Genomic DNA, 25,348 nt, shown 5'->3' with positions numbered 1-25,348 from the left:
CATCTCGCACTAACGAGAATAATACGTGCTTCGGGGGAGATTTACTAGTCCAGTTGGAGTCATGGGCATGGGTGGCGGGGGAGAGTGGAGGTTTCACTATTTCCCGTACACGAACAACGGTATCCGATTCAATTTCGAAGAGCCACCGTTCGTCGTAGGTGAGCTCATGATAATTATTCTGGTTTCAAATCGCCAGGACTTTGAGCGCGGGGTACTATCGTTCTTCCCTTGCTGTGCGCAAGGCCCCGGGTCAGGGATTGTATCGAGCTACAAATGAATAGTTATAAATTTTCCCTGGGCCCATATGGTTCTGGCCTTTACACGCTTCCTTGCATCTTGGCGGCGATATCCATTTCCATTACGGATGCTACCGGTGGCGAACGTGTTTCTTCCGGGTAGCTAAACTCTGTCCCGGCACTGACGGCGGCGGCGGGAACCAATGAGAAGTTTAGAGATTAGTGACATGTGTGAATTAATATCTTGATTGCGCAGGATAACAGCTGTGGCTTTGAACAAGTATCATTTAATATCCGGGTAGGGTCGGATAGAGACGCAATGATGTATCAGATAAGTTCTGCAGGAACTGAAAAGAAACTTATAGCTTCTGATAAAATAGTATTAGCTTGTCTGACTGTAATTGAAGAATTCCTACACTTCTATGCTTTTACCTATTGAGTCAAAATGTCTCAAACGGGCCACCCAAATTAGGTGAAATTTCAATTTCGATGGGAGACTAAATTTTTTGGTAGTATCTGGCATTACAAACTTAAATCCAGATGACTTTGGAGAAAAATCAATCCAGATGGGTTTCGCGAGTAAGCGGGGCAAACGAGAAGATCATAGGTTTGCTTGCGAGGGGCCGCTGCCGTTCAGGGATTTAACGTGTGGTACCGGATTAAATCGAAACATTCTGGGGATTGTCATAAAAAATTTAAATCCTGGACGTGGCAGAACATTTTCTAATTACTATATGCGGTTTTTTACCATACCATAGATTCTATTCCATTACTCTGAAATCCATTAACTCGAATATAATTGCCCCGATTGCTTCACTACTCCGCATTCCTTTTCAGCGAATGGCAACTCTTTGGCATCCTTTTTTTGAGCCCAACCAAAATTTTCATTTGTATTGTTGTCAAATCCATGATCGGCGGTTATATTACAAACGTGGTTTCTTTGTGAAAATTCGCTTAATATTTGGATGGCTGGTGTCCAAAATGGGCTAACCCAAACTTATCATTTTTCACAGGAAATGGAAAAAAATCATTTCCAAATTAACATTCTTTTATTGTTAAAATATACGATTTTTTTAGTAGTTCATTGACCCATGTTAACTAGAAAAATGAACTTCCTTTAAATTCACGAGTATTTTCGTAGTTCGAGAAGGTAACCCCGGGGGTACCGAGTGTCTAAAAGGGGCCACCCTACAATTCACACGTCCTTTCCTTATCTTTCGCTATAGAGTTATGGTGTCTTCGGCAAAGATGTTGCATGGCATCTAGCGCTTTATTTCATCATTGCATACTGTATGAAATTCAGTCGCTAGGGCGGCGCTGTTATCAACTTTCTAATGGAACGAGATAAAAAGATGGCGTCTTCGACAAACTTGTATGTCGGGTAATTAAAAGTATATCTTCTGATGATACTAACTTTGTACGTCCTAAAAATTTTGTAATATGACGCATTTTTGGAATAATAAGCTGTAAGTAATTTTTTTTAACCAAACAGGCTCTATCTCGAAACCTACAGGACCTACGAAGTTTTAATCTGTAGAAGATACATTTAAAATAACCTGCAACTTTCTCGAAGACACTACATTTCTATCTAGCTTTATTAAAAAGTTGATAACAACGCCGTCCTAGCGACTGAACTTCGAACTTGTATGCTTCAACTAAATAAAGCGCTAGATGCCATACACCAACTTTTCGCAAGACCCATAACTCTATAACTATCATTCTGGATTCCGACCACAATTTTCCGTTTTTTTCTTGATCCCTTATTGCTTGGTCAACTTTCAATGTAGAGACATGACACTTTTACTAGAATTTTCGAAAAATTCCGCTGAACAATACATATTCGTGCAAAGAAATATATTATAGATATAAAATGGCGCTCACATAGCAAGTATGTAAGCGGCACTCACCTTCAAGAACGACTGTTTGGGGCCGAAACGTCAATGTACAATGCAATTCAACTAAAAATAGTATTATATCGAGTTCACCGATATGTGTCGAGCTACAACGTGACATTTACTTATGGCGAAACAATTGACGACATTTTCTTAAAACCGCGGAAAAGGAACGAGAAAACTCCGATAATTTCCAAAAAACACAATGTAGGGTTAGTCCCTTTTTGATGCCAGCTAGTGCTTAGGTTAAAAATTTAAAAATGATTTTCAAATTTCTCAAATGACAGTTCACGTGGGTTACTTAGAACTATAAAAAAATGCAATAATGTCAATTTTAGAAAAAAAAAATGTTAGTTAGCCCCTTTTGGACACCAGCTTTTGATTTGTTTGTCCGTGTCGAGATGTAAGATATTGTCTCTGGCGAAAATCATCTTATTTCAATCGTATTTCAACTTCATAGCAAACGCACGTTTTATTATTACGATATCTTTAGTAACAGTTAGGCTTATTAAAATTCAAACCTACTTATCTTCCAATACAATTTTCTATATAGTTCATTGCAGTCGACGATCCATATATTAAAACATAAATTCGTAGAAAAATTGATGTTTTAAAAAAAGAAAAAGTTTCCTAAACGGAATGGAAATCGCTTGTTGCACAAGTCGACGTATTTTATCGCAAATTAAAACTTATTATTTATGAAAGAACAATAAGTATCAGGACAACCATCGGTTTAAGAATAACTCATGCTATAAAGAAGGAAAAATGTCAACTGTAATCAAAAGCTTGTTTTACGTATTGATTTTAATTATTTTTATTTTAAATTTATCATTTTCCTCCGCCATTTTACAAGTAAAATAAATTAGCGCGTTTGTTTCTTTAACATTAACGAAATGGTTAAGGACCATACTCACTCGTTTTCTTTTGTTTGGTATTATAATTCACTTAAATAAGAAGATTTGTCCATATATGGGGGATAATTCTTTAAGTTCTTTCGGACATTTGTTGTGTTCAACTTTCTGTCCCTTCCACCTTTTGTATTGCGACCACTTGTTCCTTTCGATCTTTTGTTCCTTCGACTCTTTGCCCTTTTCGACTTTTCGTTTTTTACGACTTTTGTTCTTTTCTACTTTTTTCGACGGTTTGTCATTTCGACTTTTTGTCCTTTTCGAACTTTTGTCCTTTCCGATTTGTGTCCTATTTCATTTTTTGTCCTTTTCGACTTTATGTTCTTTTCGTACGTTTTTCCTATTCGACTTTGTGTTCATTCGGTTTTTGTGCATTTTGAACTTTCGTTATTTTCAACTTTTTGTCCATTTTTACCATCAGTCCTTTTCGACTTTTTGTTCTTCTTTACCTCTTGTCTATTTCGACCTTTTGTTCTTTCTACTTTTTCAATTTTTATCTCTTGTCCTTTTCGATTTTTTGTCCTTTTCGATTTTTATTTCCCTTTTCGACTGTTTGTCCTTTTTGACATATTGTTCTTTTCCACCTTTTGTCTTTTATTGAACTCTTGTCCCTTTTGTTTATTTTCTCTTTAACTTTTTTTCGACCTTTGGTAATTTCCACTTTTTGTTCTTTCGTTTTTTCGTACTTTTCATACTTTGTTCTTTTCGACGTTTTGTCCTTTTCGAGTTTTTGTCTTTCTCGATTTTTTGTTCTTTATGTTATTTTGTCCTTTTCGAATTTTCGTCCATTTCGATTTTCGACTTTTTGCTCTTTTCGACTCTTCGTTCTTTTCCTTTTCGACTTTTTGTTCTTTTCGACTTTTGTTACTTTTCAGCTTTGGTCTTTTCCATTTTTCGTGCTTTTCAACTTTTTGCTGTTTTAGACTTTTTTATCCATTTCGATCTTTTGTTCCTTCGACTTTTTGTCCTTTTCGGCTTTCTGTTCGTTTCGACCTTTTGTCCTTTAATTTTTTATCCTTTTAGAACTCTTGTCCTTTTCGGCTTTGTTCTTTTCGTGCTTTTTTCTTTTTCAACTTTGTGTTCATTCGGTTTTCTGTCCTTTTTGAACTTTCGTCCTTTTCAACTTTTTGTCTATTTGGACCATTTTCGAACTTTTATCCGTTTCGACTTTTTGTTTTTTTTCGACCTCTTACTCTTTCGACTTTTTGTCCTTTTTGAACTTTTGGTACTTTTCAATGTTTTGTCCTTTTAGATTTTTTTTCCTTTTCGACTTTATGTTCTTTTCGGCCTTTTGTCCTTTTCAACCTTTTGTCATTTCGGCTTTTTTCCTTTATAAACCTTTGTCCTTTTCGATTTTTAATCCTTTTCGACCTTTCGTTCCTTCGACTTTTTGTTCGTTTAGAGCTTTTGTGCTTTTCGAACTTTTGTTTCTTTCGTTTTTTATCATATTCAACTTTTTATTTTTTTCGAGCTTTTGTCCATTTCCACTTTTTTGTTCTTTCGGATTTTTGTCCTTTTTAAACTTTTGTTTTGATTTTTGTCCTTTCCGACTTTTTGTTCATTTTGAGCTTTTGTCCATTTCCATTTTTTGTCCTATTCGTTTTTTTTTTCTTTTCGACTTTTTTATGCTTTTCGACCTTTTGTTTCGCTTTTTTGCCCTTTCAACTTACTGTTCGTTTCGACCTTTTGTCCTTTCGACTTTTTGTCTTTTTCGAACTTTTGTTCTTTTCGGCTTTTGACCTTTTCGAATTTTTGTTTTTTACCTCTTGTCCATTTCAACTTGCTGTCCATTTCGACCTTTTGTCTTTTTCAACTTTTTGTCCTCTCCGACTTTTGTCCTTGTTGAACTTTTTTCCTTTTAGATTTTTTGTTCTCTTCGACTCATTGTTCTTTTCCACGTTTTGTTCATTTCAACTTTTCGTTCTTTTGATTTTTTGACCTTCTCGACTTTTTTTCCTTCGACTGTTTGTCCTTTTCGACTTTTTGTTCTCATTAACCTTTTGTCCTTTTTCGAATTTTTGTCCTTTTCGACCTGTAGTCATTTCGACTTTTGTCCTTTTCGACCTTTCGTCAATTTCGACCTTTTGTTGTTTTGATTTTTTGTTATTTTTGAACTTTTGTCCTTTTCGATCTTTTGTTCCTTCGACTTTTTGTCATTTCGACTTTTTGTTCGTTTCGACCTTTTGTTCTTTCGACTTTTTGTCCTTTTCGATTTTTTGTGCTTCGACTTTTTCTTCTTTTCGACTTTTTGCCATTTTGAACTTTTGTTCTTTTCGACTTTTTTGCTGTATTTCAGACTTTTATCCTTTTCGATTTTCTGTTGTTTTTTGTCCTTTTCGAACTTTTGGCCCCTTCGATTTTTTATTCTTTTCTACTTTTTTGTTCTTTTCGACCTTTTGACCTTTTTGAATTTTTGTTTTTTTACCTCTTGTCTATTTCGACCTTTACCTCTTTCGACCTTTCATCGTTTCAACTTTCTGTTTATTTTAATCTCTTTTTCTTTTTGAGTTTTTGTCTTTTTTATTTTTTTTTGTTCTTTTCGACTTTTTGTCCTTGTCGACCTTTTATCCGTTTTCGATTTTTTGTTCTTTTCGACGTTTTGTCTGTTTCAACTTTTTGTTCTTTTGACTTTTTGTCCTTTTCGACCTTTTGTTCCTTCGACTGTTTGTCCTTTTTGACTTTTTGTTCTCATTAACCTTTAGTAATTTTTCGAATTTTTGTCCTTTAGTCTTTTTGTCTTTCCGACTTTTGTCCTTTCGACTTTAGTCCTTTTCGACCTTTTGTCCATTTCGACCTTTTGTTCTTTCGACTTTTTGGCATTTTTGAACTTTTTGCCTTTTTGATCTTATGTTCCTTCGACTTTTTATCTATTTCGACATTTTGTTCTTTTCGATCTTTTGTCCTTTTCGACTTTTTTGTTCTTTTCGACCATCTGTCCTTTCGACTTTTTATCCTTTTCGACCTTCTGTCCTTTTGACTTTTTGTCCTTTTCGATTTTTTTTTCGTTTCGACCTTTGCTTATCGTACTTTTGTCCCCATCGATTTTTTTTTATTCGGGCTTTTTTTCCTTTTCGATTTTGTATTCATTCGGTTTTTATCCCTTTTGAACTTTCGTCCTTTTCAAATTTTTGTCCATTTCGACCATTTGTTCTTTTTAAATTTTTATTTTTTTACCTCTTGTCCATTTCGACTTTTTGCTCTTTCGACCTTTTTTCGTTTCCACTTTCTGTCTATTTCGATCTTTTTTCTTTTCGATATTGTGTCCTTTTCGATTTTTTAGTTTGTTTTGACCTTCTGTCCTTTTTTTCGAACTTTTTTCCCTTTCAACTTTCCGTCCTCTTCGACCTTTTTTTATATTTATTTTTTCGATTTTTTGCCCTTCGACTTTTAGTTTTGTATGCCATTTCAAATCAAAATATTATTTACAAAAAAATTGAATGATGTAGTTTCCAGGACATTTTAAATTTTGTTCCAACAAATACAATTAGTTTATTTTATGACGACCTTTTCAGAAATTATTCACGTTTCTCACTCAAGAACAATGAATTTTCCAAAATGCTCATCAAATTCCCTCGAGTTTTTTCCTTCTGATAGCAAGGCGATATTATGAATTTTACTGAATAAAAATTGAGAGTTTTGCTAAATAAAGTAGCTTAATCCTGTCACTAAGTTAGTGTCGGATTCTGATGAGACGAAGTCGAAATGCAAATTCAATAACTAATTTAGTTACAGGTTAGGTTCTCTTCACGCGTAACAATAGTTTTTAAAAAAATTCAACTTAGTGGAGGAAAGTAGTTTTTACTTTAACTTTCTCCGCTAAGGAGAAATACAGGATATGAGTTTTAATGGTTGTCCGGCAGATCTCACGCTTAACCGTAGCACATGGATACCTGTTAACGAGGCGGGATACATTCTTTTTTCACTAACTGCGTATTGGCGATCGCTCATTTCTATCTCGCTACTGTACACTTCCATGTCATCATCGGGATTGCTGCCTTTATGGTTCGCGAACATCCGAATGCTTCCTTGATTTTTGCCTTTAAGAGTGTGAATTCCCTCAGTGATGATAATGGCTGTAGATTTTGAGGTACCGGACGCAGCTTTTGTTGTTTGTCAGTATTACCTGAGCAGCTGTCACAATGTAGGCAATTATTTGTGTTCGGCGGTTTCCGTACAGGGTAGACCGCAATGTGCCGTTTTTTCACAGAACTGCCACATATTAGTTTGCCGTTGATAAAGGGCGAACACGAAATTATTGCGACACTGAAAATGTCATTCCAATTTCCTTATAATGTTTAAAATCAAATCAAAATTTTAGGGTAGTTTTATACATATATTTACTTCAAAAATCAAAAGAAAAGTTAATCGATGGAGTCTTGAGTGTAAAATTGAACGCATTTTCGCTTGATGCCCTCCATCAAAGTCTTTACAGTGTCATCCGGTACCAGTTTTTTTCATTTTCTTAACATGTCCTTCTCGTCTTTGACTGTCTTCTTGCTCTTCCGAAGTTAACGCTTCATCATTGCCCAGTACTGCTCCACCGGGCGCAGCTCCGGACAGTTTGGTGGATTCATGTCCTTTGGAACAAAATGGACAGAATTGGCCTCATACCACACCAGGACACTTTTAGAATAGTGGTATGATGCCAAATCTGGCCAAAATTCGTCGTGCTGCTGAAAGAACGGCAAAAGGCGCTTCTCGAGGCACTCAGATATGTAGATCTCGCCATATACTGTGCCCTTTGTCACGAAAGGCTCACTCCTCAATCCGCAAGAGCAGATGGCCTGCCAAATGAGATATTTGGAGACGAACTTCGACATTTTCTTCTTCTTAAATTTGTCGTCCACATAGAACTTGCTCTTGCCGGTGAAAAACTCCAACCCCGGAATTTGCTTAAAATCGGCTTTTATATACGTTTCGTCGTCCATCACACAGCAGCCATATTTTGTCAGCATCTTCTCGTAGAGCTTCCGTGCCCGAGTTTTAGCCGTCGATTGTTGCCGCTCATCGCGGTTTGGGAAGTTCTGTACCTTGTATATATGTAGTCCAGCTCTCTTCTTAGCATTCCGGACGTAGCTCTGCGACATGCCGATCTTTTTAGCCAAATCACGGCTTGAGACGTTGGAATTTGCTTTAATCATCCGCTTCACCTTTCCCTCCGTCTTTTTGTTCTCCGGTCCCGGTTTTCTTCCAGCTCCTTTGCCGTGGTCCAACGTCAACCGCTCCTGGAACCGCTTCAACACTCTGAAGACGGTTGAATGGTGAATGTTCAACATTTTTCCCAACTGCCGGTGCGACAGGTCAGGAAATTCCAGGTGTTTGGAAAGAATTTGTTCTCTCGACTCGCGTTGGTTCAACTCCATTTTCGTTGAATCGAAAAACACGACTTCGAGTTTGACAGCATGTAAACAATACACATCAATGAGAAAGTGTGCAAAATTTGGTTGATTTTTACCCAATGGTAAAAAAGTTATGCCCTGTTGAATGTATCGCAATAATTTCGTGTTCGCCCTTTAAGTGCAAAGAATCCTTATATTTCGTACTGCAGGGTGAGGTAGGAGGAAATGAATCGGTCCCCTGACATTCTCACCACAATTATTTTTATTATTTGAAATATCGGGAAGTAGTTGCTACATGTGTTCTTCGAAATAGATTCGATATCTTTAAAATGCAGACTACCCAAATGAACATCGTACACAATGTTCGCTCTGGTTCTGTGCTCATATTTAATCCACACTTCGTGTATGAACTCAAACACACGAGCACATGTTCGCCTGCACAACCGAACCCCATGTACGTACACGGTGTACGTACACCTGGCGTACACACAGGTTAGTGGCACCAGTTTTCTTTTTCTCACTCTCATCACCACTAGCGTTGACTCTTTTAGCCTTGTGCGAATCGTTCTCGTGTACGTACCCGGCGTACGTACACGGATGTTTGAACTAGAGTTTGTACATCGTTCGTTTGGGTTCGATGTTCGAGGCGAACCTGTACATCGAGACGAAGCATGTGTGAGGCTGAACGCGTGCATGAAATCCTGTGCACAGGTACAAATTTGTCGATATTCATGGAAAGTCTGGTCAAATGTGACATGAATCTGCAAGCAAGCGGTGTCCGATCTTGTAACCGAACATTGATATTCTCATCGTCCTTGTATATATGAAGATCAAATTATAGCATTGTCACACACAACCATGTGCTTTAAGTCATTCAAAATCAATGGTTTCGCCTGGGTCAATTTGTTGAACGCTATGAACGCTGAATGTGACTGACAGTGTAGAACTCGATAAAAGTTACTTCCGTAAGTATAAGCTCCATTTCCACCTTCAGAAATTAAGTGTGATTTTTGTGTTTCGAATCAATATCGTCGGTAACTAGCACCACCTGGGTCAAATTAGACGATTCATCTAAATAGTCCTCATATTGGCACTGAATGTTTCTGCGACCCTCTCATCTCGATCGACAGATGAAAACGGTAAGAATTACAGTTTCTTTTGTTCTTCAGAGAAGGCACACAATACGAAACTAACTACTGTTGCCGTTAGCTTCGCACTGGTACGGGCAGCATTCAAATTTTTCTCAATAATTTGTTCAAACCAAGCGAGCTACAAGTTTGTAACACAAAAACACCGAAAACACGTTTTTAAAAAATTTGGGCGTGGCGGCTGTAGTCCTCTTAGCAACCTCCTCTGGTTACATCCCTGATACGGAGTCTACTTTAACTTTAATTTAGTTTGAATTTTGGGTTTCGAAATTGTCTTGTCAGTAACTAGCACTGGGAATTTTTAAGCAAAGTAAACTACTTCTGTCACACGAGGGCCAGTGAGGACAGTCAATGCTGGAATCACTCACTCGGCCCGTAGATAGTCGTTTCGAATCCGGGCATCTGTGGAAGCGATGGCAATGCGAAGATGGCGATGCCTAGATAACCGCATGAAGAAGGATCCATTTCTGGCGGGAGAAATGAACGCGAAAATCCGGGATCACATTCGCAAGTTGTCTGCGGAAGAAACCGTCCACAAGTTTGGTACCTTCGGATATTTCCAATCGTCAATCCGAACAAGTCGGGCAAAACAAGACTCGCATGGGATGCAGCTGCCACCGTCTTTGGAGTTTCACTCAACTCAGTTCTGTTGAAAGGCCTAGACCAACTTGCTGTGCTGATCCATTTCCGGGAGTTTCGGACAGCGGTATGCGGTAACATCCGTGAGGTGTACCAAGGCTGCGGGATGCGGTGCGGTAAGGATGCGGGGAGACGACCAGCATTGCCAACGCTTCTTCTGGAAGGCCTGCGAGACAGATATCGACCTTAGCATCTACGTAGTGCGGGTAATGACGTTCGTCGAGAAATTACAATGCAAAGAGGTTCGACCCGGAACATCCAGTAGTAGTTAACGCAAACGTAAAGCAACACTACGTTGATGATATGCTTCTGATTGTGGAATCTGAGGAGGAAGCAATACAAGTGGTTCGAGAAGTACAGTATAAGATCTCCAATGAGATCCAGGCTCCGATGAGAGAAGCCTCAGTATCGGCGACAAGCACGTGTCAGAACGGGTTCTCGGAATGTGGTGGAACACCTCAACAGACTACTTCACGTATAAATTGTCGCCACGGTACGAGCAGATACTGATCAGTGGGGAGCGACGACCGACAAAACGTGAAGGCTTCGTACGTTGATGATGATATTTGATCCCTTATAACTGATTGCGCGCTTCTTAATACAACTACTAATGATCCTTGCTGCAAGAAACCTGGAGAACTTCAGTCGGCTGGGATGATCCCATCGATGAGTCGTTACTTCAAAAGTGGTTGGCATGGCTAACAGTGCTGCCGGAGGTATCGTCTATCGTAATACCTCAATGCTACCGAACACTCACATCCGCGACGGACGGAACCATGGTATAACTGCACACGTTCGTCGACGCAAGCGAGAACGGCTTCGCAACTGCAATGTAAGTTTTTCTCAATTCCCAAGTCCGAATTGTAAGCCGCCGTGATAGGCGTTAGATTAACGGACACCATTGCCAAATCGCTATCGGTGAAAATCAATCAACGTTTCTTCTGGACTGACTCCAGAGATGTCCTCTGCTGGCTTAACTCGGATCACCGTCGGTATAGTCAATTCGTGGTCTTCCGTGTCAGCGAGATCCTGGAAACGACGAACGTGAACGATTGGCAGTTGGTGCCAACGAAGCTGAACGTGGCAGACGAGGGGACCAAATGGACACGAGCTCCGGATATGACTGCCTCCAGTGGTTTTGCGGTCTCGATTTTCTCTGGCAACCGGAGAAAGCATAGCCTGTTTCCCCTAACTCATTTGGATCGACCAAAGAGGAGTGGCGGCCTCATCTTCTGATTCATACCGTGTCGTTGGACCCAGTGGTTGTCACAGGATTTCTCGGAATGATCTTTTTTACTACGCCGAATGGCTTATGTGACCCGTTTCGTTGACAACCTGAGGCGAGCTAAGATGAATAAACCAAGGCAGAGTGGCCCTCGGACTCGCGACGAGCTAAGAAAAGCGTGTGTCTAACGCACACGAGCAGTTTTACCCACCAGAGACGATTATCAACGAGCTTCGTCAGCGATTCCGCAGTCCACGTCTGAAGGCAACATACGGTGCGATCGGGAAGGAGTGCCAACATTGTAAAAATAACCAGGCTGCCCCGCAACCACCTGCGATAGCCGATCTACCACTCGCTCGCCTGGCTGTCTTTGCTCGACCATTTACGTACATAGGGATAGACTATTTTGGCCCAATGACGGTATCCGTCGGACGACGCACAGAGAAACGTTGGGGGGTACTGGCAACATGTCTTACCATTCGCGCCGTACACTTAGAACTCGCTCTCACACACTAACGACAGATTCCTGTATATTGGCTATACGCAATAAGGGTAGTTCCGGCAGTGATCTACAGCGACCGTGGCACAAACTTCCAGGGCGCCAGTAAGGAACTACAGCAAGCGCTACAGGAATTCGACGACGACCGACTGAGGCTGAAGTTCACCATCGAACGCAAAGGGCATTCAATCCACCAGCTTCCCCTCATATGGGAGGAGTATAAGAGCGTCTGATTCAGTCCGTGAAACGGAACCTAACTGTGCTGCAACCAAGTCACGAGGTGCTCCAGAACGCGTTGTTGGAAATTGAGAATGTTCTTAACTCACGGACACTTACTAGCGTCCCGTTGGAGGACAATAAATCTCCAGTGCTGACGCCCAACCACTTTCTCCTGGGTACGCAAAACGGCTTACGACCGTGGGTGTCATTCGACGACAGCTCTGTAGCTCTAGCGGAACAGCTGTGGCAACGTTCGCAGACCGTGGCCAACCGATTCTGGAAGTAGTGGGTTAAACTATCGTCCAACACTAACTCAGAAACCGAAGTGGCTCACATTAGTAAAACCCATTGCAGTCGATATCGTTATCATCGTGGACCCAAACCTTCGGTGGAACTGCTGGCCAAAGGGTCGAGTTATCTGCGTCAAACCTGGTGCAGATAGACAGTTGAGATGGGTGACGGTGCAGACAGCCAACGGAATCTACGAGAGACCTGACGTTAAACTCGCTGTCCTGGACGGAGGCGTGGAGATGAATGCTTCAGAGAGACCCTTACTGCATTCCAGGGGGGATTGTTAACTGCGCCACACAGTCCAGCGAACCCCTCGGCGCCCATGCAACGAATCAGCAACAATAACCGCGCCTTCCGCTTTCTCGGGGGATTGGCATGGATACAGGTGACGTGAAAGACAGTCGAACAAGCCGGGGAAAGAGCTGTCAAGTCATTTTCTTGAAGAATATTCGTAAATTGTATAACCTAAGCGGTTCTCAACCTTTTTCGTACCACGGACCCCTTAGAAATCACTCTGGGTTACTAGGGATCCCCACGAATAAACATCGATTTTCTATGCTGTCCAGACTTCCGAAATGAACATCGAACACCATGTTCGCTCTAGTTCTGTGCTCATCTTAAACCCACATTTCGTGTGCAAACTCGAACGCGCTAATGCGTACCAAAACACGTACACATGTTCGTCTGCACAACCGAACCCCATGTACGTACGCGATGTTCGTACACACAGGTTCTTGACACTAGTTTTCTCTTTCTATCACTCATCACTAGTGTTGAATCATTCTGTTTTGTGTATGCCGTTCTTGTGTACGCACACGGTGTTTAAACCTAAGTTTGCACATAGTTCGCTTGGGTTCGGTGTTCGAGGCGAACCTGTACACAAAGGCAAAGTAAGTTTGAGGTTGAACGCGTGCACGAAATGTTGTACACAGGTGCAAACTTATCGATGTTCATGGGAAGACTGATGCTATCCATATGTTATTTTAAATTTGCTAGGAAACCAGATTTGAAATTTCAATATGCACTTGGAAAAAAATTTCCTTTCCGACCCCCCCAGCAACGACTTCACGGCGCCTTGGGGGTCCGCGGACCCCAGGTTGAGAATCACTATAAACTATTACAGTTAGAAGCATCTAATAGTTTTCTAGTGTGTACCGGGTACACTGTATCCCTTAAGAACGGTTGGTTTCAAAATCGTCTAATGAAGTACGCTCCAAACAAGCATTCAACTGACGTCTATCGTTGGGCCCGTGCTAAATTTTTTTTGAACAATTTCTTTCTGATTTCTCAGAGACAAACAGTTCTCTCACCATTCAAATTCTCACAGTTACTCAAAGGCAAAGCAGTCGTTACATTTGCCGTATGTGAGTTTGCCATCGTTTCAAATTTGCGCTCTTGTCGCAATATATCCTATACGAATTGTATGTCGCTCCTGAGTGACCCGTCCACGAAAACTTTTGAGTGTCCAGCGTGGATTGGAGAATGGGAGACAAATAATAACAACTTTTCTGTCGAGATTTGTGTTTACATATACGTCCTCAATCTACCAACGATTCTGTCATTTCACTCCAGATAGGTATTACCAGACATATTTCTGAAGATGTTGGCAATTTGATCCGTTCGGTTTCAGTCTCGTCAAGTTTAAGCTCTAGATTTGATTATAGCTTGTCCAAAATGTTGTATAATACCGAAAACACCGGTACGGATTTTTATTCAGTATCGATATTTGGTATTTCGGTGGGTCGGTTTTCCCGGGATTTTATTTAGAAAAAATCCTCCTAAAGGGGTATTCTAGGTATTCTAGGACCAAATTAAAACAAAAGTTGGTATTTTTTTAGCATCTTTAGGATTAGAAACATTGCTCAAAAAAGGAATCCCTCGAATTTGGTTGAGTTCGTCTGGTACAGACCGGATTTTCCTGTAAGCCTAAAATAACATGGGGTCAAAATGCTGACAAAATCGGCTCTTCACTCTTTTTGTTTATATAATAGAACAACTGGTTACGATTTGTGTTCCTATGAGTAATGTGAAACGGGCTCAAATTAGTATTGCAGCAAAAATAAAGAATCTCTGTAAACGTCAAATCATATTCTCGCCCAAAAAAGAACGTAATTTAAACTAGTTGTCTAATCTGAATAATTCTGTCAAAAAGAACCTCTACCCAACAGCTTTCCAACCACAAGCTTTTTTGTACCATATAGTTATAGACACGTTGGAATAACTGCGGTTAAACGGTCACCTCCGATCATAATTCGTAGTGGACGATTTTGATGTATTTGGGAAGAGTTACGAGAACATCATTCTCCAATGTTCAAACGATTGAATGGGTTGGTTGGATAGCTTGCTGCCATTTGATCGTTCTAATCGGTAAAAATTTTGGGTAAAAACTAATTTTTCTACACTAAGAAGAAAATTACTTAAGGGGGTCGCCTAGTGTAAAGTGCTCAAATCGAAGGTTACTTTGGTTTACGATTTTGAAGGCAAGTTAACAAGAGATCTTTTTTTTAATGTTACGATTTATTTATACATTCAATGTGCAAGAAAAAAAAATATTTTCAGTCACGCAGAGCCACACATGCGAGCGTTCCAAGAGTAGACGTCCAACCATTTCCACGTCGAGGAGCGCCGCGGCGAACATGATAACTTTCGATAAAATTGTCTGATACACGAAATCTCATAAGTTTTGTAAAGCTTAGACTTGTAGTTAGTCGATGAACTACAACCACATTTTACTGTAAAATTTGCTCACTTTTCGTAAAAATAATAGGGAGAATTTTTTTATTCAACTTTCTGTGGTTCATCGATAGTCTACACATATTGTGCATTCTCATTAAAAATCAAGACAATTCGTTGATTGTTTTTTGAGTTATCGTGTTCGTCAATTTGAAAAACTCTGTTTCAAGAAAAACGCTATTAAAGGGTGTCTCACATCAAATTACATCAAATGCATGGATGTTTAAAACAAAAGAAGTTGAGCGTGGCCACCGAGATTGCGGGAGATCATTCTAGAGGTTCAGTACAAAAAATTAAGCGGATAAAAAGAAGTCGATTTTTTTGCCCACTACGCCAGACGCCCCCTTAAAATCATATTTACGCGTTAAGGGCACAAACCTATAACTAAATTAGCTATGAAATTTGCGTTTCGACTTCGTCTCATCAGAATTCGACACTAACTTAGTGACTAAGCTAGCGTCGGATTGACGCTAGCTCCAAAAACGGACACACTAATTGTGTTCCTGAGTAAACCGCTACTCAAGTGTGATGTCCCGCAAGAAAAAATGAACTTCATTACTTGCGAGGCATCGCGCTTGACTAGGTGACGATCGGGAACACAATTAGTGTCGTCGTTTTTGCAGATAGCGTCAATCCGGCGCTAGCTCCAATATGTACTAAGTTAGTGTCGGAATCTGATGAGACGAAGTCAAAATGCAAATTTCAAAACTAATTTAACCCTTAAATGCGCAATGTTATTTTAAAACAACATTGCGAAAACCATCTCAAAATTATCATAGTCACGTATTAAAGCTGTGAGACAATTTTCAGAAAATTCGAAAAAATTGGTTTGCGCCTTTGAGGGTTAAGATTGAATCCTCTATAATTGAAAAAATAAACTATTGCATTTTTTTAACAAAAAGAAGAGCTTTTGACAAAGTACTCTTCAATCTTTGCTCATATAAGCTAACCACTTTAATTCATAAATTTGCCCTGATTTTGTCCCTATGCGGTTGACCATTTTTTGCCCAGTGCCTATTGACCAAACAAATCACCGGACCACGCACGACAGCTGACGGCTGATGCATCATCATGAAGTGTCGCGCCAACCAAACGGCACCCCGAGAGTGAGCAGCTGCGGTCATCGCCGCCGCGCAGGCCGGGGCCACAACTAACTTTTTTTTTAATAACTGAACCCCGTGACAAGTTGACAACCTCGCGCATTGTTCTGTAATTAATCTGACCACCGAAACATGCATACATAAAAGTTTATCCTGACTCCCGAACCCATGACCCTTCGGAGTTATACCCTTTCGACCCTTTTTCCTGTTTGTTAGTATATTTAATTAAAAACTATATCTCACTGCCGCTGGGGAACGACGTCGACCACCACCACCACAATCACCGAAGGGGGAAGGTGTAACACAGCAAGCCTGACAAATGTGCGTGTGTTACACCGCTCATAGCAACAGCAGCGAATAAAAAATATGAAAAAAATAAAAATAAACAAGCGATCGGTAGCGCAGTTTGTGGTGAGCGATTTTTGTAATTTGCCTACAGCAAGGCGCGAATAAAAAACAACCCCCCTTCGCTCTTTACAACAGTGATATATGTTTGTGAGGGTTTGTGGTTACGAAGGCAGATGACAGAAATAAACAAAAAAAACCCGACAATTGTCATACCATCCAAGCCCAGGTGTCAGACTCGATTCAATCCGTTCGATCGATTTGCATTTCCCGTCGAGCGCAATGCAAGTTTCAATGTTTCCCATCAGGACGCATTATTGCTGATTCTATTTTTTCCGAAGCGACAGTCAATTACCTGCCTAGCAAATTTTCAATCATTTCATCTTCTCTTTTATTTTTTTCTTTCTCTCTCTCTTCCACACAGAAACCAATTGTTCCGATGACAAGTTTCGGTGCAAAAGCGGCCGCTGCATTCCGAAGCACTGGCAGTGCGATGGGGAAAACGACTGCACCGACGGTTCCGATGAGGATTCGGAAAAGTGCCGTAAGTATAAAGTCTAGCTTTAGGCGCTTCTGACTTGCTTGCTTTGCGGCTTTTATTCTATTCGCTTTATCTATGTTTTTTTGCTACTGCTTTCTATTATTTTCTTCCTGTACATTGTGCTAATGGCTCGTGTGTGTATGTGGCGCATCGTAGTACACAAAACCTGCCCGTTCAACGAAGTGATGTGCAAAACCGGCGACCGGTGCATCCCGGAGAAGTGGATCTGCGACCGGGATATCGACTGTCCGGATGGATCGGATGAGAAGGAATGCAGTAAGAATACATTTTTTTTTTGTTTTGCTTCGATTCCCGGGATTTGAAGACGAGCGGAAAATCTCATTTGCAGCGAGTTCAGACGGATTATAGTAAGTTGCAGAATGAAGCTTGAGCGGATTACGTTCGGAGCTAAATTTAGTTGTTTCTCGTGTAGCCTACTTCGCAGGCGTACTTCACTTAGTCGCGATTATGGATTAAACTTTTGTGCAAATGCTTCATTCCGTAACCGGAGTGGAGTTGATGTTTTATAACTCCATCATCTTCAAATGAACTGTTTCAAACACTCGCAAGCATCCTTTAATCCTATAATTAGATCTAAATACATTCGTTTTTCCCCGTTGCAGTAATAATGTAATTACGAGCCCGGTAATTGTCTTCTAGCCCGGTGGTACAAATGCACCATATCACCCCAGTAAATACCGAGCCCCCGTAATGATTACTGCGGTCCAGACACATGTACGACGTGGATGGCTCAGACCATCGGCGAAGGTCCCTTCATTAGAATCCTCTTGCGGGAGACTGTCTCGTTTGTTCGTCCGTCTGGCCCACTTCCGTTTCTCCGTTGGCACGGGTACCGGAACGTTGTGGTAGGGTATTTAGAGCTGCCATGACTACTACTATTACACCGGCGCTATGCCGATCAGAATTGTAAATCGTCATTACACGCCTGGTTGGTAGGCAACCAGCAAAACGAGAACTGCTCGTTATTACTCCACTATTCCCGCTACTAAACGGCTGCTGGTGGTGCGCCTACCTTTAGCCTCAATGCTAATGAGGTGCATCGCCTACTGTGCGCCAACCTGTACCTGTACCGGTGTTGTTTGTTGCTAGTAACATTCCGAACTATCGCATTTGGATCGCGGACCGTTTTGTACTCGAGGAACGCAATTTTTATTATCGTTGGCAGCTGGAAAAACTCATCTTAATTACGAACCATAAAACTGCCACTTACCATCAGACAGTTGAAGTTCGGAGGAGGCAAGGGACGCACTTCTCTCGCATTGTTGGCCCATATCCGGTAGCATCAGTAGCAGAGACACAGAAAAAAGACACGGGAATCCGACGGGAAAAACTTCCAGCAAACTGAAATATAATAAAGATAATCAGTAAGCATGTTGTCATTAGAAGTTGGGACTGCTTTTGCGCTCCAACACGCGAACCTTTTTACCTTGTCCTGCGTGTGTGTGTGTGGTTTTGCTCATTGTGCATAGAGTGGAGAATGGGTTCGTAATAACATTTGTCTCTCGTCCTTTCAGCGCGGCAGAGTTCACGTTGACACGAATGTGTCGCTGCTGTTAGTAGTAATTGTTGTTGTTGCCGGCATTACCGGTGGAAATCCGTTCGGTTGCTTGTTGCTGAAATGTGGCAATTTACTGTACTATTGTGTCAAAATACAAAAGTGTGACGAGCTTGGTGAAAACTTTGGTCTGGAATTACCCGCGACGAATGGCTTTGAATTGGTACAATTCAGGTGGAATGTTCGTGTCGCTACCGCACGTGTGCTTGTGTTCGGTGTTTCGGAGTTATGGGAACTGACGAGCTGGAAAAGGTACATTCTCTTAGAAATTGAACAATGTCAAGTTATTACGATTGTGTGCTTTAGAAAGAAGAAAGTTTAAATAGTATGGAATTAAGTTCGTGTTGGGAGGGGTAGAACATTTGAATAAAATAGTTATCTCTCTTTTAAGTTTGTACAGATAACAGACCACCGTTAATTTCTGTCATGTGGCAATACTGATTTTATAATATTTTGGTTTGGTTTGGCGAGTTTGGATCGATATTATACAGTTTCGATGTATGCTGTGAATATAAAATCTTGGAATATGGTTTTTGGCTTCAGAAGCTTCGTTGTTTAATCTGCTGCTATAAATCGCCTGCCAAACTATTTGATCGTTTCCGGAACCGAATATTAGAAAAATGCGAGAATTCCTATAGTGCCCATCTCTTTTCGGGGCACAATTTCCCCTATATATCACATGTAGCTGAATGCATCGGATCACACTAATTGCAACGACTTCTCGGTCTGTGCATCTTAAGGAATTCCACGTAGATCCGTCCGAATATCTCCTAAATCGTGATCGACCATCTTATATTGCGATGAAACTTTACAGGATTCACCGGCATGGAAGTTATTTTTTTGTTCGGTTACTTTATAATATACAGCAAAACTATTTGAGAACTAGTTATAGGGAATGAATACTTAGTCGCGAAAAAATATACACTGAAAAAATGTGTCATTTTCCACAAAAACAAAAATTTGTGTTAAAAATTTAAATTGCAAAATTTTTTAGAAATTTTTTATATTTCTACAACAAAAAACCAAAGTGAAAAGAAACATTTTTAATGTGATTGCATGATAAAGAACTAATCGGTAAAAAAGTTTCTGGACCAACATTTAGCTCTGATGTAACACACGAAACTTGACGTTTATCAGTCATCGCGTTTGTGAACCAGAGGAAGATGTTGTTTTGGAGCACCCTAACGTAACGTTTATCTGCTTTACAGCTAAGATTTTATTAGAATTGATAGAATTGATTAAAAAAAACTATTGTATTTCTGTAACGTTTGGATAATATCTTTCGTTTGATATTTTGTTTTTGGTAGAGTGTTCGTTTAGTCGATGAGAGAAGAGTAAAAAAGTCGTTGGCCCGATTCGGACCTTTTGCCGTGGTTCAATTCGGACCCTCTTTTTCGCCTTTTTCACAATGTTTGTTAAACTGACAGATGGATAGATATTGTAGAGCGAGTTAGTTACAAATTTAGAACGGAAAACTAAAATAAGGCAGCATAAGCGATAAGAAATGTGGAAAAATCGTTGTACGGATGAATGCCGCCAATTCCTGACACACCTCAAAAAATTTACTAGAGCTTCAGAAGATTCGCCAGTATTCCTATTGCTTCATAATCGCATCCCTGAATGTCTCTATATATAGTCAATTCAAATCTGGTGTTAACTTTCATTGTTCGAATTGGATCTTAATGAATCCCGGTCGACCGATTACAAGTTTCGAACTTCCTCAAATTATCACCAGAAGTGTAGAAATACGGAGCGAAATATTAAAAGTGAATTCACGAAGTGCGGAATTTGACTAGTTGATGCTGATGTATTTCAAGATGCCAACTATCTGCCGTTTTCAGTCACAGACAGACCGGAACCACATCCACGCATTTGAACCGAAAGTTGAATCTTCGCATTTGGATGGCACGTGGCCAGACGATCGGCCGATTCCAAGAGCACTGCAGCGGAAAAGTGGCCGCGTCGTGGCCCGCAAAATCGGCTATTTTGACCAATGATGATTACTTTACTGCCGTGGAAGAAAAAAAAGGCCGCAAAGGAGGCGGCGTCGCATGAACCAAGTAGGCACGATCCACTTCAGAAGACGGGTGGAACGATCATTCGTTTACGAGCGCTCGATCGAGACACAAGTTTTTGTTCCAGTCCGTGAAGTGTATAGCGACAAAGAATGACCTCACACGAAATATTGATTGGAAGAGCTATACTGCCGCGATATCCGACAACATCGAATCTACTCAAGAACTTCCTCCGGAGGAAGAGTACCGCTGTTTGGCTGGCATTACTCTCGACAGCGCGAATCAGACGAATTAGACTAAGCCAGTACCCCGCGCGAACATACAAAAACGTTCTCTCAATCCGTGGAGGGACAAAGAGTGCTGAGACGTGTACGCGGAGAAGGTCGCCGCGTATAAGACCTTCCGGGACGACGGGTTACCCGCTAGCTATCTGGAATCTGGAATCAGTCTTGCTCAAATGGCACGTTCCCCATGTTGATCGGAGATTTGTACCTTGCCCAGAATCGTCTTTACATCATTTCCTGATGAGAAGGATTGGGGAAGTGGTAAGGTTAGGGGAAACGAAAATAACGACGCAGAACAATTAAAACAGAACATTCTGCACCCCCGGAGGGATGCTGAACGATCTGCAGGTGCTACAATAGCAGTAATAAAACTCCCGGAGGGATTTAGAATTTTCATTTAAGTAGTGAACGGATATATCAACACGCCCGAGGAGATATTGACATAACAGAACGATAACACCCTCGAAGAGATATTGTCACTCAAATACGGCTAAAACTACAGCTCTTTACCACACCGGGTTAGGAACAGTAGCATATCGTTCAGTTTCAGCTCTCATAGGTTCATCTATGTATGGAGAACCAAAAATCCGGATACGTAATTGCATTACTACAGGGCAGTTGCATATCAAATGATATGTTGTTCCGTAATTGGATTCACAAAGATCACATGAATAATACTCAGTGCGCTGAATAGTAGCCATGTGATAATAGAGTTTGCTATGTCCAATCAGTGCCCTGACTAGAATACTCCAGTTGCGCTTGGAAAAATGCAACAAATTCTTTGACATTGTCGGACTTACATCCGGCAGAAAAGTCTTTGTTTGAATGCAAGTCTGCAAGCTACCCCAATGGTTGGCATGTTCGGATGCAACCCAACAGCGATTCTTGTACTTTTTCCAATTTATCGACAGTGGTAGAACTGGTTCTGGACCAACGAAGTCAGTCGCAGCGCCAGCTCTAGCCAATTCGTCCGCCCATTCATTACCAGTAACACCGGAATGACCGGGTACCCATAGAAGATAGATATCATTTGAAATGCTAAGTTCTTCGATTCGAGTTCGACATGCGATTACTAATTTCGATCTCGAATCAGCCGAAGTAAGTACTCTCAGGGCAGCCTGGCTGTCAGAGCAAAAATAGATTCTTTTACCGCAAATTGCCTGTTTAAGTGCCACACAGAATCGTAAAGATTTCTGCTTGAAATACGGTACAGTATCTACCAAGCGATCGAGATTGGTTTAATCTCATTTCATGACAATAGACACCAGTACCGGCTCAGCCCTCCAACAAAGAACCGTCAGTATAACAAGGTAGGGTGATGAGCCCATTATCGCTATCTTTCTATTATCACGCTACCTATTTGAAGCTGTTGGTTAGAGCAGTGTCTGCCATCTTTGTTTGGGTTGTCGCTTCATCCAATCAGACAGCCATTCCTCGTGAAGAGGAATTCTCACATTCAAAGTTCTAAAAGGAAAACTACATCTGAGTGTAAGATCCCTGGGAGCAAGTATATCCCATATAATCATTTGGGGCCACATTCTTGTATGGCTGGTTGCACGATCTATTGGGTTATTGCTCCAGAGTCCAGTAACCTTAAGACGGTATGCACAAGAAAGTACTTCTTGTTTCAGAAACCCATGTAGTGGTTTTATGTTCAATAGGCCTATAGAGCCGCAGTAGAGAATGCACCAGTCATCGCCATCAAGACCATCCTCTGAAGATGGTTTAGATTTGATTAGATTGTTATGACTTCTCCCTTCTGCCACCAAACAAGGAACCTGTATGCCAGTAGTGGTTTAACAATTGTTGTGTAGATCCACTGAATGTACTTGGGTTTGAGTTCCCAAGATTTGCCGAAAGCCCGTCTACATTGGCCGAAGGCCATGCAAGCTTTTTTGATCCTGAAATCGATGACGAGGACGATGTGCGCTGTCCAATTAAGTTTTGAGTCAAGAATTGCCCCCACGTACTTAACTTGATCTGCGATAATAATTTCAGAGTCAAAGAACTGCAATGGACTGCCAACATAAAGACACCATTGCTCAACGACACATAGGAATTGTTGCCTCAAATAAAAAAGTATGTGAATGCAAATACCGGTGATCATTACATGATAATCATCGGCGAAACCATACGTCGGAAACCCAAGCTCATTAAGTTTCCTCTACAAGGCATCGGCGACAAGGTTCCATAGAAGTGGTGACCAGTGTTGTCATAATCATAATCAAAAAGTTAAAAATCAATGATCATCGTCGAAAAAAATCTTCGATGATAATCGTTTGCATTATTACCACCATCATTATCACGGACCTCATAACTTGATATACCGAGAGTGATTTTGATCTAGTATTCTCGTTTTCAATTTTATGTGCCCTTTGTCACCCATTGCTGTGCTCGCAACGGCAACCAAAATAAAATCGCCACGTGATTGCTACACATTCGCGTAGAAGAAATTTTATTGAAACTTCGTGAACGATTTTTATTAGCGTTAAACGTTCGTCGGCTTTGTTGGCAGCAGAGAAACGCTGTGAAGTTTTCGGTTTCGGTGTTTTGGCGTCGTTAGCATTAACATGGAGAAGCTGCAAGATAAAATATTGAAGGCAATTGAAACAACAACGGATGGAAAGCATAAGTGCATAGTTAGCCGTGGGTGCAATTACATGCAGCAGGGTGAATTAGTTCGTGGTAATTTCATTCGACACGTTAGAGCATTGCATGCTGATAAGTTGGAGCTTTTGGAAATTCCTCCGGCTGCAGCTAAAACAAAAATAGAACCACCGGCATTGAATGGCGAAATAGCTCCCCCGAAAAGGTCAAAGAAGACAAATAATGTCCCCGTCGAGATTGGCCGGAAATCTATCATAGAGGGAAGCCTACAGTTAGCCACAGTGAACGCCTTATCCTTGACCTATCCTGAGTGGACTGGATTTCAAACATTAGTCCAGCCTCTGTGGAATTATGTTGGTTTGACCATGAATCGCAAGAAACTTGGAGAGCTAGTTGAGCAGGCTGCTTCCATAGCCAGACGGCTGATTACCAACCAACTGAAAAACCAAATGGTCAGTTTGAAAGTGGACAGTGCATCGCGAAGAAATCATCATTCGTTTGGAATAAACGCATAATTGACCATTGAAGGAAAAATCGTTTGTCGGAACCTGGGTAAAATTAAAAATGGGACCTCCATTTGGAGAAATTTAATCATCTTTATATCTTTCTAGTCATAAAAGAAATGGTTGGAAGTCAGACAGCCCAAAAACTACAAGAGACCATAACCAGTGAAGCGCTGGAAGCGTATGGTTTGCGACCGGAGCAAATATATACTATTGCACACGATAACGGCAGTAACATGATAGCATCGGTTTTGCGATTACGCGAGGCACTGTCGCATATTTCAAATGAGAATGAGGTCTTGCATCAGGAAAAACACGCAATAGAAGCAGTTTTTGATATTGCTCCCAGCCATCGATTAGCCGATTTGAATGCTACAGACGAGGCTCTTGCAGAAGAGGATCAAAATCGATCTGAGCAGCTCCACGACGCAGATTCAGATACATCGTTTTCTTCGGATTCTAAAAATTCAGATAACGAAAATGTTGAATGTGATGAATCGGAACATTTTAAACTTCTTTCAATAAGCAGTACGCGTTGCGCAGCTCACACATGTCAGCTAGCAGTATGGGATGCTCTTCGTAAACACACCAGGAGAATTGATGATATCAAAAAGTTGATTAAGACGTCTAGACAGGGAAAGTATAAGCCAACATTTATCGAAAATAAAGCCCATTATTCTCCATTATCGAATGCGACAAGATGGAATGCCGTTTATATGATGTTAAAGTCATTGAAAAGTCAAAAGGCGTTTTACCTTGTCTTAGAGAACAAATTCAAAGAAATGAGTAAGTGATTTTGTTTATACTGATTGGAACCTATATTCAAACGTACACAACAGTTTATGTTACCTATCAAAAACATTATTGCTTGATATCGTTGTATTGCTCTTTCCAGCATTTTCAAAATATTGGACGTTTGTTGAGAGATTTTGCGATGCCTTAGAACCGGTGTTCTACCTGATGATATATCTTCAACGTGAACATGTCCCGTTATCTGCATTTTATACCGAATGGCTCATTTGCCAAGCACAATTAAGCTTTCTGAAAACGAACACACTTGCAGCAAAGTTGTTGAAAACCATGGATGCGCGTTTACAAAATTTGATTAACACAAATCATTTCAAGGCTTGTTTATACATGGACCCAAGATATAATTACTTGGGTTCCAATCGTATTACGGCAGCAGATAAAGCGATAGTTCAGGTATTATACTATTTCATAAATTTGTCTAAGAACATCTGGTAATTG

At 40.7% G+C, this 25,348-nt stretch overlaps 1 protein-coding gene across 8 annotated transcripts in view; it reads left to right on the top strand.

The window, feature by feature from the left end:
- Positions 1-25,348, top strand: part of LOC131685359 (low-density lipoprotein receptor) — a 993,025-nt gene that overhangs the window by 657,296 nt on the left and 310,381 nt on the right. For 6 of the 8 annotated variants that reach the window (XR_009304782.1, XM_058969027.1, XM_058969025.1 and 3 more), the window contains one exon: positions 16,999-17,118. Coding sequence is in view for 7 of the 8 variants with exons in the window: in XM_058969027.1 (XP_058825010.1) it covers positions 16,999-17,118 (120 nt within the window). In the remaining variant the exon portion in view is untranslated. Of the gene's footprint in view, positions 1-16,998; positions 17,119-17,271; positions 17,392-25,348 lie in introns of all 8 variants that reach the window. The other 2 variants (XM_058969026.1, XM_058969029.1) reach the window with 1 other exon arrangement.

This window comes from Topomyia yanbarensis, chromosome 2 (assembly GCF_030247195.1).
Source record: "Topomyia yanbarensis strain Yona2022 chromosome 2, ASM3024719v1, whole genome shotgun sequence".
Lineage (NCBI taxonomy): Eukaryota > Metazoa > Arthropoda > Insecta > Diptera > Culicidae > Topomyia > Topomyia yanbarensis.
The sequence above is the reverse complement of the archived record's forward strand: the minus strand, read 5'-3'. Positions and strand labels throughout refer to the sequence as shown.